General features: G+C 44.4%; 1 gene segment (V, D, J or C); it reads right to left on the reverse strand.

The window, feature by feature from the left end:
* Nucleotides 1–956: 956 nt before the first annotated feature.
* LOC123816359 lies at nucleotides 957–2967 on the reverse strand. The segment is given in 4 exon segments: nucleotides 957–1007; nucleotides 1094–1162; nucleotides 2464–2774; nucleotides 2861–2967. Coding segments are annotated over 4 exon segments (477 nt in total).
* Nucleotides 2968–18460: the final 15493 nt, after the last annotated feature.

Consider the following 18460-nt stretch of genomic DNA (forward strand, 5'->3'; position numbering starts at 1 on the left):
GCTTGAAACCCTTGGATCCAGGAGGGAATCTTGCAGGAGATCGATGGTACACATCCCAGTCCTAAGAGTCCCACACCCCACAGTGGTGTTAGCACTGCTTCCTGCAGGGAGAGGGTCTCTTCCTAAGGATGGATGTGAGATGTACTAAGATCCTGTGTTTGGAGCACTGAGCTGGCAGCCCTTTCAGGGATCCATATGGATCCCGAGATGATGGGTCAGGCCCACCATGTCTGAGCCTGATGAGGCCTGACAGCAGATGGAGGGTCCATGGGAACTGGAGTCAGAACAGGTGGGGGCACACCTGGGGTTCAGACACCATGTGCAGTCATGTCCACCTGTCAGATAGGTGCAGAGCTGCACACAGACAAATCACCATCAGGATGCCTGCAGAGTTCAGATTCAGGGAGGGAAATTTAAAAAGACACCAAGGAGCAGCATGTATACTAAGATGTGTCATCAAGCATATTTTTCAGCAGCTGAGCAGTTAGTTGAAAATTAGGAAATGCTATCAAGAAACATTATGCCTTCACTTTTCCATAAAAGCCATGTCAGTACGAAGAGTATAAAAACACTTAGAAACACACATGAAACTATGCATACAAGAAGGTACTCCTCACACAATCAAGAACAGATAAAATTGCTCTTGAAGGTAAATCAAACAGTAACACTGACCCACACACAGATGCACATGTTAACTAACACACTCACACACCTAGAAACAGACACACATAAATAGGATGAGAGGGAAGGTCTATGTGAAGACATTTTTTGAACATGGAGAGGAATTGCAGGCTACTTGAAGAATCCTTTTCCAAGCATTTCTCTGCACCTGCTCACCTGATGGGCCCCAGGCACCCACTGTCATGAGCAACCCCTGGAACCCAAACCCATTCCTGACCCTAAAGAAAGACTTTGGTGTCTAGACTGGCACTGTCTCACTCCATGTGTATGGTACACTACTTTATGACCATGTCCTTGGTGATCTTGGAGATCAGCTTCAGGGAGAGCTGGATCCAGGACATGTCCCTGGGTCAAGATTCTGCTCTATAGGGAAAGTTGTGGTGTGCACTACCCCTGGTCCCATGTGCCCTACTCTGGTAGCCATGCTCTGGGATTCACCAGTCCTGATGCTGACTTGTGCAGCTGACTCCTGACAGGACACCTGGGAAAAAGGGGCACCTTGAGTAAGGGACACCTCACCTTTTAGCCTTTTTACACACATTACCTAAAACTCTCAAAAGTCAGTTCCTGTGAAGGAGAAGATCTGTAAGCATGTTGTGTTAATGACACACTATTGTCCTTGTGCTCACACTCAGCTGACAGAAAGGAAAACACAATCTTTCAAGCGGGTTGTGCTCTCCCTGGGGCCTGATTCTCATTGACATGTGGGAAGGTCTTTGATCTGTGAGCTGTGGGAGACTCAGAACATATATTAAGTCATGCATGGACACATACACCACACACAGACATGTGTCAACACTTTAACATGTGTGTGCACACACATGCACAGAACCACACTTTTCAACACAACTTCAAGCACCTCAGGAAGGATGCCTGTCCCCAGGTCCCTGAGGTGTAGGTGAGACCATGATCCTCAGGGAACCAGAATGGCTGAACCTGGACCCTAGAAAACATCCAGATTTCAGCTGCTGGGACTGGTGAGTGTTCCCTTCTATGACAGGACTCTGCAGAGTGATTAAGTTAGGGATGGCTGAGTTAGAGGTGTTGACCTGGGGATTATCATGAATTCTCCAGTTGGGACATAAATGGAATCATGTGACCTTTTCAAAAGGAAACCAAAGAACATCAGAGTAACAATACTGTGATTGTTGAAACAGAGTTGGGGTGCATTTGCACATCCACCCAGTAAATGAGGGGCAAGAGGGTAACAGGTGGCAGGGAGGACAGGGACCTGAGGGGTGGAGGTGCTGGGGGAAGGTCAGGACCCCTGTAGGATGAGGGGAGCCTGCCAGAAGGAAGGAAATGTGTGAGGACATTGTGTGCATGCCGGGGAACCGAGAGCCTGAGCTCAGCACCCAGGGGCCTGGACAGGGTCTGGACCCCACTTTGTGGGAAATGGTTCCAACCACGTGGAAGACGAGAGCACTCAGGGTGGTTCACTGTCAAGGAAGATAAAGGACACACAGGAGTGTGGTGAAGGAAAGGTCCCAGGTACAGCTGAAATCTCATCTGCAAACAGACAGCATCACTTCTTCCTTTGCTGTCTGCAGTGAGAGTGGGAAATGAGAGCCACACAGAAGGAAGAAGTGTCCCTGGATGCAGCTGAGAGTTTTGAGAGGAAATCCCTGCCCCCAAGCCAAAGCCCCTTCCTTCCTGCCCAGACCCACAGCTGCCCCTGCATTTGTTCTCTGTGGTTGGTATGATCTGAGCACCCCCTGCAGCCCAGCCCTCCTGGCTCCCCTAAGGAGGTTTGTGTCTGGGCTCATGCTGACTTCCCCTCACTGTGTCTCTTGCACAGTAATACACGGCCGTGTCCTCGGCTCTCAGGCTGCTCAGCTCCATGTAGGCTGTGCTCGTGGACTTGTCTGCAGTTATGGTGAGTCTGCCCTGGAACTTCTGCGCATAGTTTGTGCCACCGTTGTTAGGGTAAATTCTCCCCATCCACTCAAGGCCTTGACCTGGGGCCTGCCGCACCCAGCTCATATAGTAGCTAGCAAAAGTGTACCCAGAAGCCTTGCAGGAGACCTTCACTGAGGTCCCAGGCTTCCTCACCTCAGCCCCAGACTGCACCAGCTGCACCTGGGAGTGGACACCTGTGGAAAGGAGGCAGGAAGGGATGAAAATATCTCTTGACAATCCCTGGTCCCCTCCTCAACCCAGGAGCAAAGGAGCCACTTACCTGTAGCCACTGCCACCAGGAAGAGGGCTCTCCAGCTCCAGTCCATGGTGAGGGGCTGTGCAGTCAGGACTTCTTAAGGGGAGAGTGTGGCTGTGGGTGATGCTCTCAGGATACAGACAGACCCACATTTAACCCAGTCTACCTCTTCTCATTTGCATATTCATGAGGCACAGTGTTTCATAGCTGAAGACTTTACCCCACCTGAGAGAACTAGAGGATACAGGGTCCATGCTCAGTGGAAGACTCAGGGTCCAAGTCCCAGTCACTGTTGTAAAATGTGTGTCCCTGTCAGGTCACTGATCTCTGGGGAGTCATCACTTCTCACACTGAGGAACAAGCCCCCACAGCACATGATCCTCATTAAGAACCCACCTTCCAGTGACACAGAGACCTCCTGGACCAGTTCTGGACTCAATGCCTGAATGTCCTTCCTTGAACAGTGTGTCCCCCAAATGCTGCACCCAGTGAGTGAATGAAACCACACCCCTCCCCAGCTCCTTCCAATTCAGATATAAGGAAACTATAGAAATATCCTTATCGAGTGTGGTCCTCATGTTTTATTTGGTTGGATAAATTCTCTGTAGGAATTGGATGTTAATAGTCACCTCATGTGTGAAATATTTTTAAAGATTTTATTTATTCATTTTCAGAGAGGGAAGGGAGGGAGAAAGAGAGAGAGAAAAACATCAACGTGTGGTTGCTGGGAGTCATGGTCTGCAACCCAGGCATGTACCCTCATTGGGAACCGAACCTGCGACACTTTGGTTCACAGCCCACGCTCAATCCACTGAGCTATGCCAGCCAATCATTTGTGAAATATTTTAGATGATTTACTGAAAAGAGGAAGACTGAGACCCTCACTGGAAGTCTTGCCCGAGCTCTCTCTGCACCTGCTCCTGGACAGCAGCCCACAGCGCCTCTTCTTCTCCCTGATGCCCGGACTGTACTCTCAAAGGGAGGGTCCTGTCTGGGCTCATAGGACATGGGATTCTCATCATCTCTAGTCCAGAGTAAAAGGCTTAATCTGACTTTAGGCTGCTCCCTCAGGGACACAAGGTGATTTGACATCTCTGGCCACTGAATTGTCTGCACTAAATCCCAATGACTGGACAGAGAAACCCATAGCCAGGGCTCCTTGAAGCCACCAAGGAGCTTCTTCCTTGGAGCTACATGATGCCCTGACTCAGCCAACTCCCCGGAGCCCTGAACATCAATGGGACTTGGGGTCTCTTATGTCCTCAGGTTCCTGTCTTTGCAGGTCTGATATGAGGATCCCAGCATGTGGCCCTAATCATACTGCCCATCTCCTGCTCAATAAATCACACACACACACACACACACACACACACACACACACACACACACACACACTGTGATAATGTTCATGGTACTGAACCCCAGATCTCCCTTCTCCACACCTCCTGGCACATGCACATGACCCAACCCTGAGCTTAATCTTGTGAGTGACCTGATTTGACAACAGACCAAGAGAAAACACATGTGATGTGAAGACGTGAGATTGCTTGCTCTTGTGAGTTCCTGTTCTCCCTGCACGTGGGACCTGCAGAGTCTGTGGTGAGAAGGGTCCTGGCTTGCCCTAGGGAGGGTCAGATCCAGGGAACTTTGTCCAGTCAGTGTAGGCAACACTGACCCAACATTCCGGGGGGCATCACTGAACTATAGCTCACAGGTCCCCATTCTGAAAGGGTGCAGCCGGGAGACACGAGTCCTGGTCAGAGTAACTGTGGTGCAAGGACTGGTTTGTTTTTGACTTTGCCCCATGTCTTTAGCTCCCCCTGCAGTTCAGCCTTCTTGTTTTTGCACAGGGAGGTGTGTATCTGAGCTCACCCTGACTTTATTTCTCTGAGTCTCTCGCTGAGTAGTACAGGGAGGTGTCTGTCTGCACATTGACAATGTTCTGAATCATCCCTTTAGATGGAGCATCTGTCCGTCACCTAAAGTGTCTCCTGACTTTAGATTCTCCCCAATAAGACCTACCCCCTCCAGCCCTATTTTGTTGAGCCTCTAACATGGATTTAGTATAAAGTCAGTGAATGAACCATAATTTGCCGTATATAATGCACACATTTTTGCCCAAAATTTTTGAGGAAAAAAGAGGGCTGTGCACTATACATGGGTGATAGAAAACCCTTATCTATATAAACATTTTAATTCTTTTATTTGTGCTTATCCATTAAAATAGTAATTCTAGAAATGAATAAAATATCTATATGCAGCTTTGGCTGGCATAGCTCAGGGGATTGATCGTGGGCTGTGAACCAAAGTGCCCCAGGTTCCATTCCCAGTCAAGGTACACGCCTGGTTGGCAGGCCATGACCCCCAGCAACCGCACATTGATGTCTCTCTCTCTCTCTCTATCTCCCTCCCTTCCCTCTCTAAAAATAAATAAATAAAATCTTTTAAAAAATATCTATATGCAAAATAATACTCAGACATATGATAATCAGTTGTGTTTCTAAATATACCAAAATAAAAATGGAAGTAAAATATTGAAATGAAAGTTTTATTCCTGAAAATTTTGGACCAAAACATAGGTGCACAGTATACCCAGCAACATATGGTAAATTACACCATTTACACAAAAATCTCAGTGATGCTGAGGTACAGGAAAAGCTGCAAGGACACAGCCCAGACTGGGCACAACCCTGCCTAAAAATAAGGCTCAGTCCAAGGTCCAGGAATGCTGCTGTCCCAGCCCTCCACTCACACTCAAAAGGAGCTACAAGGATTTCAATCCTAGTGGAAATGCATAAGTTGTTTTTAAAATCACTACTAGGAGTGGAGATGGTCCTACTAGAACACGGATGGTGAAGAAGAATTTTCTCCAGAGATTATGCTGACAGTGGGAACAGCTAGACAACAGTTGAAGGAACACAACCTCCCTTCCACACCCCTGTGCAGCAAATGCATTCAAGACAAGTGCATTCAAGAGCACAGATTCCACACTGTCAGCCCCTGGTCACAGGTTTCCCTTTTCAGGAGAGAAGGTGTCAGCTTCCATCATTCAAGATCAAGCTGCTGGCTGGTGAGTTTGAGCTTCAGTCAGCTGCCGCCAAGTGACAGGACTAGCTCTGTCCAGTTGACCTCAGGCCTGAGATGGAGGCCTTGTCCTGGGCACAGCACCCTTGGGACCCAGGTTCACTGAATTCCTCATCCTGATTTGCTGGCAGGGCTCACCCACCAGAACAGGTGGGTCATGCAGGCAGGAGCTGCCAGGTATTGAGATCTGAGCACTCAGGCATTTGCTGAGTGTGGAGCACAGCCATCTTTGTCCCCACCAGCAGGTGAATAACCCACCTCTAAGTTTTGTCTAGAAAAAGGCTAAAGATCATCCATCAGGTAGAGTTCTAGATCATTCCCCATGGATGTTGATTCCCATGGACATTCCCATGGTCACTGGGTGAGGTGAAAGTCCATTGCAGGCGATGAGTAGTCAGTGGAGTGTGTGATCTGCTGGGACCTTGTGCTTGTGGGGGAACCAAAGACAGAGAGACCTGGATGAGACAGCTGCTGTCAGGACAACAGCAGACCTGGTGGTGGGTGCTGTGCATTCACAACCAGCCTGGAGGTGTTTGTTTCCCTGTGTGGAGCCCTCCATCCCTCTGGACCCTGCTGAGAATGAGGGAACCCTCATTACATGAAGTGCAGCTTCCCACCTGGTAACAGTGAGAAAGGGATGGAAATCCCAGCCTCCCACTGTCCTCCTAGGATGGCCCTGTGAGCACCAGGACACATCCCCTTTGTTCTCTGAGCCTGGAGCATTCCGGGTTGAGTGATCACTGAGATCTACCTTTATTCTGCCCACATCAGCTGATCATTATTTTCACTGCTGAGTAGAAATCCACTCATGGATGTTCCCTAGTTTGCTAATTGTACAATTAGAAGGACTTTTGGGATATTTTGGCTTCTACTAGCACAGATAAAGGGGCCATATATATCCTTATGTGTTACTATTAACATAGAATTTATAGTGGTTCAAACACTTTTCTGTGACATTTTAAGTATAATTTCATAAGAAAATGTGATAAAATTTTTTAAGACAGGAAAAAATATAGGAACTTGGTGAAGAAGAGTTCTATGGACCCTCATGATATTTCCCCTTGTCTATTGTCTGCAGTGAAATCTTCAGAAATCAAATTAACAGAGAAGAAGGCTGTGTGTCTGGATGCAGCTGAGTGTTTCCAGAGGAAATCCCTACTACCAAGAGGAAGCCCCTTCCTTCCCAACCAGGCCCACACCTGCCCCTGGGGCTATTCTCTGTGGTTAGTGAGAGAAGGGCTCCCCCTGTCATCCTGACCAGTCCCTGCAACCAAGCTTTCCTGTCTCCCACAGGGAGATTTGTGCCTGGGCTCACACTGACTTTTCCTCACTGTGTTTCTCACACAGGAATACACAGCTCGGCCCTCAACTGTGAGAGGCAAATAAACTTGCCTCTTGTAGGTGTCCCTGGTGATGCTGAGCCTGGATTTTAGCATTGGGTTGTACTCTGTACTTCCACAGCTCCATATAGCACAGACCCACTCCAGCCCCTTCTCTGGAGCCTGGAGGGTGCATTGCATGTGACAGCTTTTAAAAGAGAACCCAGAGACAGCGCAGGAGAGGGAGAAGGTCTGCGAGGTTTTCATCACTCCTACTCCTGAAGCTACACATGGGGCAAGACACCTGGGGACAAGGTACATCAGTCCTTGTCAATCAGGTACACTCACCACTATGCTATAGACCTATGCCTGAAATCTGAGACACTCACCCAAGAGGGCTGTCACCAGGCACAGGAAGAGACGCAGCAGTTTCATCTTCTTCTGGAGCACAACTCTGTCTTCCCAGAGACCTCAACCCCATGTGAGGAGAGAGCTGTGAGCACCCACACCCCAGGGGAGGATTTACCCTGGAGCTGAGAGAGACATTCACATGTGGGGCAGCCTTTCCTGTAAAGTGGGGAGGGATTTAAGTCAGGTACCCTCGTCATTGTGCAATCTCTGTAGGGACATCACTTGTGATCTCACTCACCATGTGCATCAGGGACAGGGGATCCCCTGGTTTATGAGATGCATTGGAATGGGATTAAAGGACGGCCTCAACTTTCCAAGCATAAGAAGAAAGGATGGACCAGATGAGAAGGTGATACTCAAATTTTCACACACTTTTCAAACTGAAATGAAATATTTCAATAAGCATTCTTCAGATGCTTATTAAATATGAAAACTATAATATACCCATAATGTCCAAATATGTGTATCATAATATAAAAAATAGTATGTACTTTGCCATATAAAAATAATGCAGAATCATTTTCAAAGTCACATTTCTCTTCATTCATCACTGTTTCTTGACCTGAGAAGCTACCTCCAAAGCACAGACAGGTGGGATGTTATTGAACACGATTGCTCTACTCAGTTAAACTATCATTTAGCATCAAACTTCAGACAAAGTGCTTTCCAATCAGGTACCATGTCCATGGATTGGAAGAATTAACATCATCAAAACATCTGTACCAGCAAAAGCAATTTATAGATTCAACACAATCCCTAAAAAGTACCAATGACATTTTCACAGATATAGAAAAACATTTCAAATGTTTATATGTAACCATAAATGACCCTGCATAGCTGCAGTGATTTTCAGAAAGAAGAATAAAGCAGGAGGAGTCACAATACCTGATACCAAACTATATTACAAGGCCATTGTAATCACAACAGCCTGGTGTTGGCACAAGAACAGACACATAGACCAATGGAACAGAACAGAGAGCCCAGAAATAAACCCAAGTCTCAATGGCCAATTAATATTTGACAAAGGGAGCAGAAGTATAAAATGGAGTAAAAATAACCTCTTCAGCAAATGTTGTTGGGAGATCTGGACAGCTACATGCAAAAAAAAAGTCAATTACCAGCTTACACCATAAACAGAAATAAATTCAAGGTGGATAAAAGACTTCAATATAAGTTGTGACACCATAAATGCCCTAGAGGAAAACATTAGCAGTCAAATGTCAGACATTCCATGCAGCAATATTTTCACTGATAAGTTCCCTAGAGCAAGGGACATAAAGGAAAGAATAAACAAATGGGACCTCATCAAATTACAAAGTGTCTGCATGGCTCAAAGAAACAACATTAAAATGAAAAAAGAATGCACCATAAGGGAAAACATATTTGGCAATGATTCCTCGGACAAGGGTCTGATTTTCAAAACATATAAAGAACTCACAAGACTTCACTCCAGGAAGAAAAAAAAAGGCAAAAGACTTGAACATCCACTTCTGCAAAGAGGACATACAGGGCTCAGATACATATGAAAATACACTCAGCATCACTGGCCATCAGAAAAATGTAAAGTAAAACCACAAGGAGATACCACTTCACACCAGTGAGAATGGTCATCATAAACAAAACAACAAACAATTGTCATAGAGGATGTAGAGAAAAGGCAAGCCTACTGCACTGTTGGTGGGAATGCAGACTGGTGCAGCCACTGTGGACAACAGTATGGAATTTCCTCAGAAAGCTTAAAATGGAACTGACTTTTGACCTGGCAATTCCACTGCTGGGATTATATTCTAAGAACCCTGAAACACCAATCCAAAAGAACCTAGGCGTCCCAATGTTCATAGCAACACAATTTACAATGGTCAAGTGTTGGAATCAAGCTAAGTGCCCATTAGTAAATGAATGGATCAAAAACCTGTGGGACATTTATCCAGTGGAATACTCACAGCAGAAAGAAACAAAGACTTCCTACACTTTGCAACAGCATGGATGGAACTGGAGAGCATCATGCTAACTGAAATGAGCCAGATGGTGAGAGACAAATGCCATATGAACTCAGCTTTGAGTGGAACCTAATCACCAAAATGAATAAGCAAGCAAAGTATAGGGAGAGGCATTGAACTTAAGAACAAACTGACAGTAACCAGAGGGGAGGTGGGAGGGGATAGTGGGGGTGGAGGAAGCGGAAATGATTTTCAGGAACATCTATAAAGGAAACATTGAGAAAACCAAGGGGGTGGAAGCAGGGGACAGAGGTGGGAATGGCTGGGGTTGGGGCAAGTGGTGGTGGGTAAATGCAGACAACTCTAAATGAAAAACAATAAAATAAAAAAGGAAGAAAAACAAGAATTTAAGTTGACTAATGTTCAATGTACTGCCACAAAAAAAGCACTTCCATAACATCCCCTCCCCCCAAAATGAATGAAGTTCATTATCACTAAGCCATTATTTTATGAAATGCTAAGGGACTTATTTAAGAAAAACTTTTCCAGCTGGCAGGATGTGTGGAAGATGGTTGAAGAGGTGAGGGGTGTAACTACAAATAGGTAGTTACAGAGTACCCACATGGATGTAAAGCATGGTTCAGGAAATGGATTAGCCAAAGAACTTACAGTCATGATCCATGCACATGAACAATGGTGCAGGGATACTTGATGGAGTGGGGATACTGTGTACAGGTGGCAAAGGGGGGAAGTGGAAAACCGTAACATCATAATGAATAAAATATAATTTACAAAAAACAGTGGACTCCATGGAAACCAAAGCCTCCAGAAGAAGCCCTGACCACTGACACATGAAAAGTGGTGGCGTAAAGGGAGGAAGACAGAGCTCCTGTCCCAGCTGAGTTAATTGATTATGAGCATGAAGCAATAGCCCATAACACAGTACAGGAGGACCCCTGTAGCTGCTGTCCTTTCTGGCAGGTTGGGTGCACCAGAAACTATGGGAATGACAAAGAGCTAGACAAGAGTCCTAATGGGCACACATTCAAATGGCATCCCCGTGGGACTCAGGTGTCAGGATTGCCAAACACTGAATTTAAAATGACTCTGAATATTTGATAGGAGCTGTTAGGAAGAGGTAGGAAGACATCAGGATCATGAAAGTAACTTCAGGTGAGTGATGGAAGCTAGAGTAAATTATTTAATTGACAAGAGGACAAAACTACCTCAAAAATGAACACAACAATGAGCAGGGTCATGAGCTGTCCCCTGGGTTTCAGGACCTCAGATAAATGTCCCCGTAAGAAATCACCTCACCCTGGCAGGATGGCTTTTCCAAAATGACACAGAACAAAAGTGAAATAAATCAATTGCTAGTGACAATGTGGAGAAACAGATCCCTCCCACTCTCTTGATGAGAAAGAAATGAGAATGAACTTATAATTTCCATTTTGCATTTGTGTAATTTTGCCATTGTATAGTGCGTTCCTCGTGTACTATATTATATAGAAAATTTCTTTTACAATTAGAAAAACAGCCAAAATAATTGTGTTTAAGTTTTCAATTTTTAGGCAAATAGACACAAACAAGACTACTTTCTATAATCAGTGACACAGTTAATAAGAACTTGAGTTCTAGTTTTCCTGTCATTAATGAGTTACAATTAGAAACCATTTACTTTCAAGTAAAGACATACAGTGCTAGAACATCTAATAAAGGATCAAATCACTAAGTGCTTACTGAATGCTTCATTCTGGCCCAAAAACTTATTGTTGGATCCTTACAGAGACCCTAAAGATACTAACTCAGGTGGTGTTGACAAGGACGGCCTCCTTGACCAAACCTCAGTCAGCCTTCCCTAGGCCCTCTTCTCAACCATGTTTTGACCTTGGGCTACAGTGTCCATTCTTGTTACACCTGCATTGTCCACTTTTAGCAAGAATCCTGTCTAGAGAGAATTGTCCCTCCATGTTATCTGATCAGCTTGACCTGTCTTTAGCAAGAATCCTGTCAAAATGTTTCAGCAAGAATCACTTTCCCTTGCAATCTCCTTTTAGTAATTTCCATCCACTGACCCCTGCAACCTTCCCCTTGCTTTCAAATACCCACTTTCACTGTTGTATTCAAAATTGAGCCCAGTTCTCTGTTAAGGTCCCTTTTCCTGGACTACAATAGTTCATGATTAAAATCCATCATATAGTAAACAGCATATTTGTTTTTCTATTGCTTTTTTAATACTGCAGGATCAAGCCATGTAGCTTCTAGGTGTTCATTCAATAATAAAAACCATGACTTTGGAAGAGGTACTTGCACTGCCCTTTTTGTTCCAGCATTATTCATGGCAGCCAATGCATAAAAACCACCTCAGTGTCCATCAGTGGATGAGTGGATGAACATGTGCTATGAAATTACAGCTGAGTGTTACTCAGCCTTAAAACAGGAAATCCTACCATAAGCCACCATGTGGCTGAAACTAGGTGACATCATGCTCTGTGAAATAAAGCCATAATGGAAAGGAAAATGTTGCATGATTCCACTTACACTATGAATTTAAATTAGATTTCATTTTCAGCAGCATCTGAAGGCACTCAATACCAAGATGTTGTGAAAGGTAATTTCAGGAGATGCAGAATCAGTGAATTTTTTGCTGCCCTGGAATCCCACGCCAGTGGGAGAACCAAAGACGGAGGATCCTAGAGGAGACAACTTCTGTCAGGACAATGTAAGAACTAGTGATGGATGCTGCATGTTCATAGGAATCTGGAGGTGTTCAGTTCTGTGTGTGGAGCCATCCATCCCTCAGGACCCTCATGAGAGTGAGGGAACCATCAGTCTGCACAGAGTACAGCTTCCCACGTGGGAACAGGGATGAAGGGACAGAAAGCCCAGCCACCCACTGTCATAAATTGATTGTACACTCCAAAAATCATTCAGAGAGCCTTCCCTCCCTGTGTCTGTTGGATCAAACTTTATATAAAACTGGTCAGTCAGAATGGTTTGGCTTAATTTTCACCACCAGCATCTGTGACTCTGTGGGCAAATGACATAGTTCTAACCAACAATACAAGACACTGGTGCATCAGAGGTAAATTTCAGAATCCTCCTTTCTATCATGTTTCATCCATTTTCATGGCTGCCCTTGACCTGAGAAAATGCTGTCACCTCATCCACATGAGATGGGTGACACCTTGGCATGAAGCCATGTGTTGTGGGGATCAGTGTGCAGAACTGGAAGGAGATACTCTCAGGTACATGGATGGTGGCATTAAGCAAGCCTGGCACCAACACTTCCCAGGACTCTTGTTCTTTATGTTGTGATTTTTCTTCTCATGTAGCAAGTTCAAGTTGTCTAATGTCACTTTTCTTGGCAATAGCCTCACATAGTCACTAAAATGATGGGTTGGCCAAATATTATTTTTTTTCCTGTAAGATAGTTCTAGTAGTGCTTATCTTGCTTTATCTTCATTTAATATAACTTTGTTTGATTTTTGTGACATCTGTCATATTCAGCACATGTTCAAAAAAGTTATCAGAATGGGCAAATTTTTTGGTAGCCATTTTTATTTGAAGATGGAAAAATACACAACAGTTTGGCATATTATGAGTCATTATATCAAGAAAGATAAAATCACAACTTAAGTGCAAAAACATTTTATCACTGTATGTGGGTTATGCTGTGAGTAATGAAACATCTCACAAGTGGTTTGCGATGTTTCATGGTGGAGATTTCTCACTGGACAATGTTCCATGGTCAGGTAAACCCATTAAAGTTGATGGTGATGTAACTGACACACCACATAACAATCAAGATCATATTACAGGTGATAACCAGCATACTCAAAATGTACAAATCCATAAGGGCATTGGTGAAATTGAAAAATGAGGTTTTTGGCCAGCACACGGATTTTAAAATTAGTCCATCACCTCTACTCAGCCATACAAAGTGAAATCTTTCCTTCTGTGACAATGTGGATGGACCTAGAGAGTATTATGCTGAGTGAAGTAAGTCAGAGAAAGATACACAAATACAATGTGATCTCAATTACATGCAGAATCTAAAGAACAAAATGAATAAACCTGCAATATGAAAGCAGGCACATAGACACCAAGACCATACTGGGGATTTCTAGGTGGAAAGAGTTGGGAGTCTAGGAGAAAAAAGTAAAGAGATAAAAAATTACAAACTGGAAGTTGCAGAATACAAACAGGGATGTAAAGTACAGTAAAGTCAATAAAATTAATAATAGTGTAAAAATAACTGAGTGGTGTCAGTGGGTGTTGGGTGTATTGGGCCATCACATCACACATTGTATTAATGTCTGACCACTCTGCTGTAGGCTAGAAGCTCATATAAAGTGAAATATAGAATATTAACAGGAATTGAAAAGAAGAAAAGGAAAATTATCCCAAATTCCAGGGAGGCTAAAGCAAGGGTGTGGGGCTGAGTGCAACAGGCAGGAGACAGGGCTGAGTTCCATGACTGTGCTCACACATTTCATCTTTACTGGGGAAATTCAGAATGTCTTGTAGGTGCCTTAGTGACTACCATTGATAACCTCAACCTAGTATTATTCACCTCTGGTTCATACCAGGGCTCCGTTGGGTCCTCTCTGCTCTTCAATTCACTCACCATGTTTGTCAGGGGTAGGGGGTCACCTGGTTTATTAGATGCAATGGAGTGAGATAAAGGGATGGCCTGACCCTTGTGAGCATAAAAATAAATGGTAGACTACATGAGTAGGAGACACTTAGATTCTTGTGCATTTTACAAACAAATTTAAAACATCCCCTTGTTAAAATAGTTTCTGAATCCCAAATCTCTAGTATACCTATAATTATCAAAAATTTACATATATTCACACAAATATCTACTTTGGTAGAAATAATAAAGGAAAATCATACTAAATACCCTGATGACTCATTTCTGAACTTTTATAAGATGCTGGTGAGTTTGCTTGCTGTAGAGTTATTGCTGTTGCTAATTTCTAACATTGGTCCATTCAGCACAGTTTAATTCACAGAGATATTCCACATGCACATTTCTTCATGCTCTTCAGCTCAGCATAAATGCCCTGTGCAACCTCGTCCATGTGTTGACTCACAGAGCAAGGTTCATCCCCTTCATCATCCTCCCAAGGCTGAGGGCAGTGGGCACTGAAAGGGCTGTTCTTTGTGCTTTTAAGACAGAATTCCCGCCCAATGTTTGTCTGTGCACTGAGAGCTCATCACCATCATGAGAGCATGGCAAAAGGGTATGAAAAAAATGTAGAGAATTTTAACTTCCCTGAACACCCTCTGTGCTCAAGATCTTCCCCCTCTTCCCTCAATGGCTTGCCGACTGTGACATCAAGTGACATAGATGCACACAGCACAGTAATGGTTTTTCAGTAAGGGGTTACTCTGATCCAAATGCCATGCTGTACTTATTATGTACAATCTTTCAGAACTTTGAAAACATGGCAAGCTTAGTTAAAATGATCAAACCTAAGTGAACCTTCAAAACTCCATGGCCAATGCTCCTTCTGAGTGGTGTTACTGCCCATGCCTTCAAGCACACATCGGCTATTTCCATGTGACATGGTAACTGGAGGACCAGACATTTATGGATATTACCTCCAGTGAATCCTGGGCCTGGCTCCATGCCGATGTGGTAAATACTGAAATGGTTCATGGACTATATCTACTTCTAATGCTGCCTTCCTGCTGCATATGTTTAAGAGCCTCCTATGACCTTCACCCAAAGAATCTGTCTGTGGAAGAGAAATACTGGATAAAAACTGTCCTTGAACATCACTGGAAGGAAATCCATGCTGTACTTTTTACAACAAATATGACAGCAAATCTCCAGGAATTTAGCCCTTGTGATCATGTTACACTACAATCCTAATTCACCCTGGGTGTGGTAATAAACTACTGTGCACTGGGCCATTGCCAACAACAGACAAGTATTTCTCACAGATCTTCAGGTGCAAAATCCAAGAATAGATGCTGGCACATTTGATGTCTAGTAAGAACCCAGTTCCTAAACATCAGTTTGCTTGCTGTTATGTCAGAGGGTGGGCAGGGAAAAGGAAGTTTCTCTGTCCTCTGTTATAAAGACCTTGATCCCATTCATCAGGTCTCTACCCCAGGATCAAAACTTGCCCCAAGGCCCCACCTCCCTAATATCACCCCATGGGCCTCTGGTGTTAATATTTGAGTTTTCAAGTGACATCAACACCAGCTCATAGCAATAACAAATGAATCAAATCATGACTCCACCCAGATGGGTGGCTACTCCAGTAGAGCTACCCAAATGGAGGTTCCCCATAATCCAGTGGAAGGTTCTCACCTTTGGGAGCAGAACAGGGACCAATGTCCTTCAGAAAAGAACTGAGGACCTTGTAGAGTGGACAGCTCTGACCCTAGACTTTGAAATATTATGTCATATAAATTATTATTACTTTCCCTTATTTCTTAAAAATAACCATTATTGTCATTTTAAGGACTAAAGTAGTTTTCTAATGATAAGTGTAGGCAATTCTGCATTCTCTCTCCTGTTTTCTAGGTGTTCAGTGGAACAAGTAGTCAGGCTGTAGTTTTTGATGTTTGATGCTGACATGTTAAAGTTCACCCCTGTCTGTCCTCCTGTGCACACACATGGGGAATCTGAAGTGAAAGTGGGGAATCTCCCTAGTTTGTTGCAGGTGGGGATAGAAAACACACAGATCCCTCCCATGAACAGGACTCTTTTTGACCATGTCATGGATGAACAGCAAGTACCTGACTCAGGCTCTTTACCTGGTATGATCCCACCCTCCCTGAGTTCCTGAAAAGTCTGCTGTGCACTTAGCAGGCTCATCAATGAATTGAGAAACTTTTATATAGTCCCTCTGTGTGTGTGACACCATCACACTAGACATTCATGCCAAGGAATAGTGGGGGTTTCCTCTACCTCCATATCATGCCAATTCTTATTGGTGTTATGCACATGGAGTCAGCCTCCATCACCACCAGAGCTTTAGTCCTGGGCATTGGGTTCATACACCTCTGGTGCCTGCTGTCCAGCAAGCACATGCCCTGCTGCTGGTTGGCTTGGACTCTGGGAGAGGAGGAGCTGCTGCACTCTTGGGTGCTGCAAACCCTCTGGTTGGAATCAGCTGATGTGGGTCAGAGGGTTTCATGGTTCACTGATGATTCATTAGCAGAGCAGGAAGCACGTGTATGAGACTGACTTTGGAGCATGTGAGAATGTTTTCCTCTGATAACAGCAAGCCTCTGCAATTCAGATTCATAGGAGGTCAGCACAGAATCTTGAAGGGAGGGAGGCTTCGAGAGAGAAAATTCTGTGCGGAGCATCAACCCCACACCTGCCAGGAAACAAGCCCTTAAACTGCATCTGCAGCTGCTCCCAACCTGATCCCTGAGCTGAGTGTGACCTGAAAGTATCCACAGTTGGGAAAAGCTTATAATCATAATTTTATGTTTAGTAATATGTTTGTTTCAAGTTAGTTGTAAATAAGACCCTAATATAAAGGGCAATTTCTTCAGAGGCCCTGTTTTCAGTAACTCAAACACCTGTGACCACTTTTATATGAGTAACTATAGAGGCTGGGTGGGGCCCCTTGTTCCTTGTTCTGCGAGTGTTGCATTTATGTCCAAGGCTTTCCGTGCTAAGTGTCCATTAAGGCACTGAGGCCTGCAGCAGAGACCCCTCACAAATGACATCAGAGACAAGCACACTTTTTGTGCAGGAGATGAAAAACAAAGCAGCAGTACGCCTCTCTATGTTGCAGTGTCATCCAATTACTGAACAGATGATGTGAGAGAATCATGGCTGATCCACATTCTAAGATTCTGGCACTACAGGTCCATTGTCTTCAGAGGCAGCAGAGTGGGAAGGGCCACGTCCATAGGTTTCTCAGAGGCAAGGTCACTGTGCCCCTCAATGGAACCCTCTCCATCTCCAGCCTCCTTGAGATGGCTGGTCCCTGTAGCTTGAGGCTCCTGGGCTCCTGCTCTACATGGAAATTCTGCTATATTCAGGATACAATATTTTCAGACATAGTGTTTGAAAATATATTCTCCACTCTATGCTGATCTTTTCATTCCCTTAATAGTACCTGGGTGGGACAAAGGATTTTGATTTTGGCTACATTTTTTAAAAATATTTCATGTATTTATTTTTAGACAAAGGAGAAGGGAGGGAGAGAAGGAAAGAAACATTAAGTATTGTAGCCTTTTGTGCACCCCCTAGTGGGTACCTGGCCCATAATGCAGGGATATGTCCTTGCTGGGAATCAAACTGCCCACACTTTGGTTTGCAGGCCAGCACTCCATCCACTGAGCCACACCAGTCAGGGCTAATTTTAGCTATATTTAATTCATCAATATCTTACCCCAATGTTTCATCTCCATATTCACTAGACAGCTCACTCTCACCGAGATTAGGTCCTGTATTTCCCTGACATTTGTATGAAGAACACGGTTTCCCTGTGATTGTGGAGAGGAGTAGTGATGCTGATTCACAAACGATGAGAGTCATGTGCAGAGAAGCTCACTGCCCGACAGGTGCTCCACAGACACCAGGGAAACTTCCTTCAGAGTGAGGTCCCACTGGGTGCTCATCTCTTTGATCATAACTAAAAATGCAGGACAGGAATAGCTGGTCACTCTTACCCCACTTTCAGTTGTTTTTCAATTTGCTATTAAAAGGGATGAACATTTTCTCCAGAAGTCATTTTAAATCTGAAGCATCTCATCGAGCATATCTGCCATTGCCACGTCCTGCATCCATAGTCTCCTCTGCACTGATGCACACATGCAGCTTTGTGGGCAACAAGAGACCAGGCATCCGACAGTGGTCCCATGAGATCCTGGTGGGGCTCAAG

This window comes from Phyllostomus hastatus, unplaced genomic scaffold, assembly GCF_019186645.2.
Source record: "Phyllostomus hastatus isolate PE091 unplaced genomic scaffold, TTU_PhHast_1.1 phas_contig_2046, whole genome shotgun sequence".
NCBI classification, from domain to species: domain Eukaryota; kingdom Metazoa; phylum Chordata; class Mammalia; order Chiroptera; family Phyllostomidae; genus Phyllostomus; species Phyllostomus hastatus.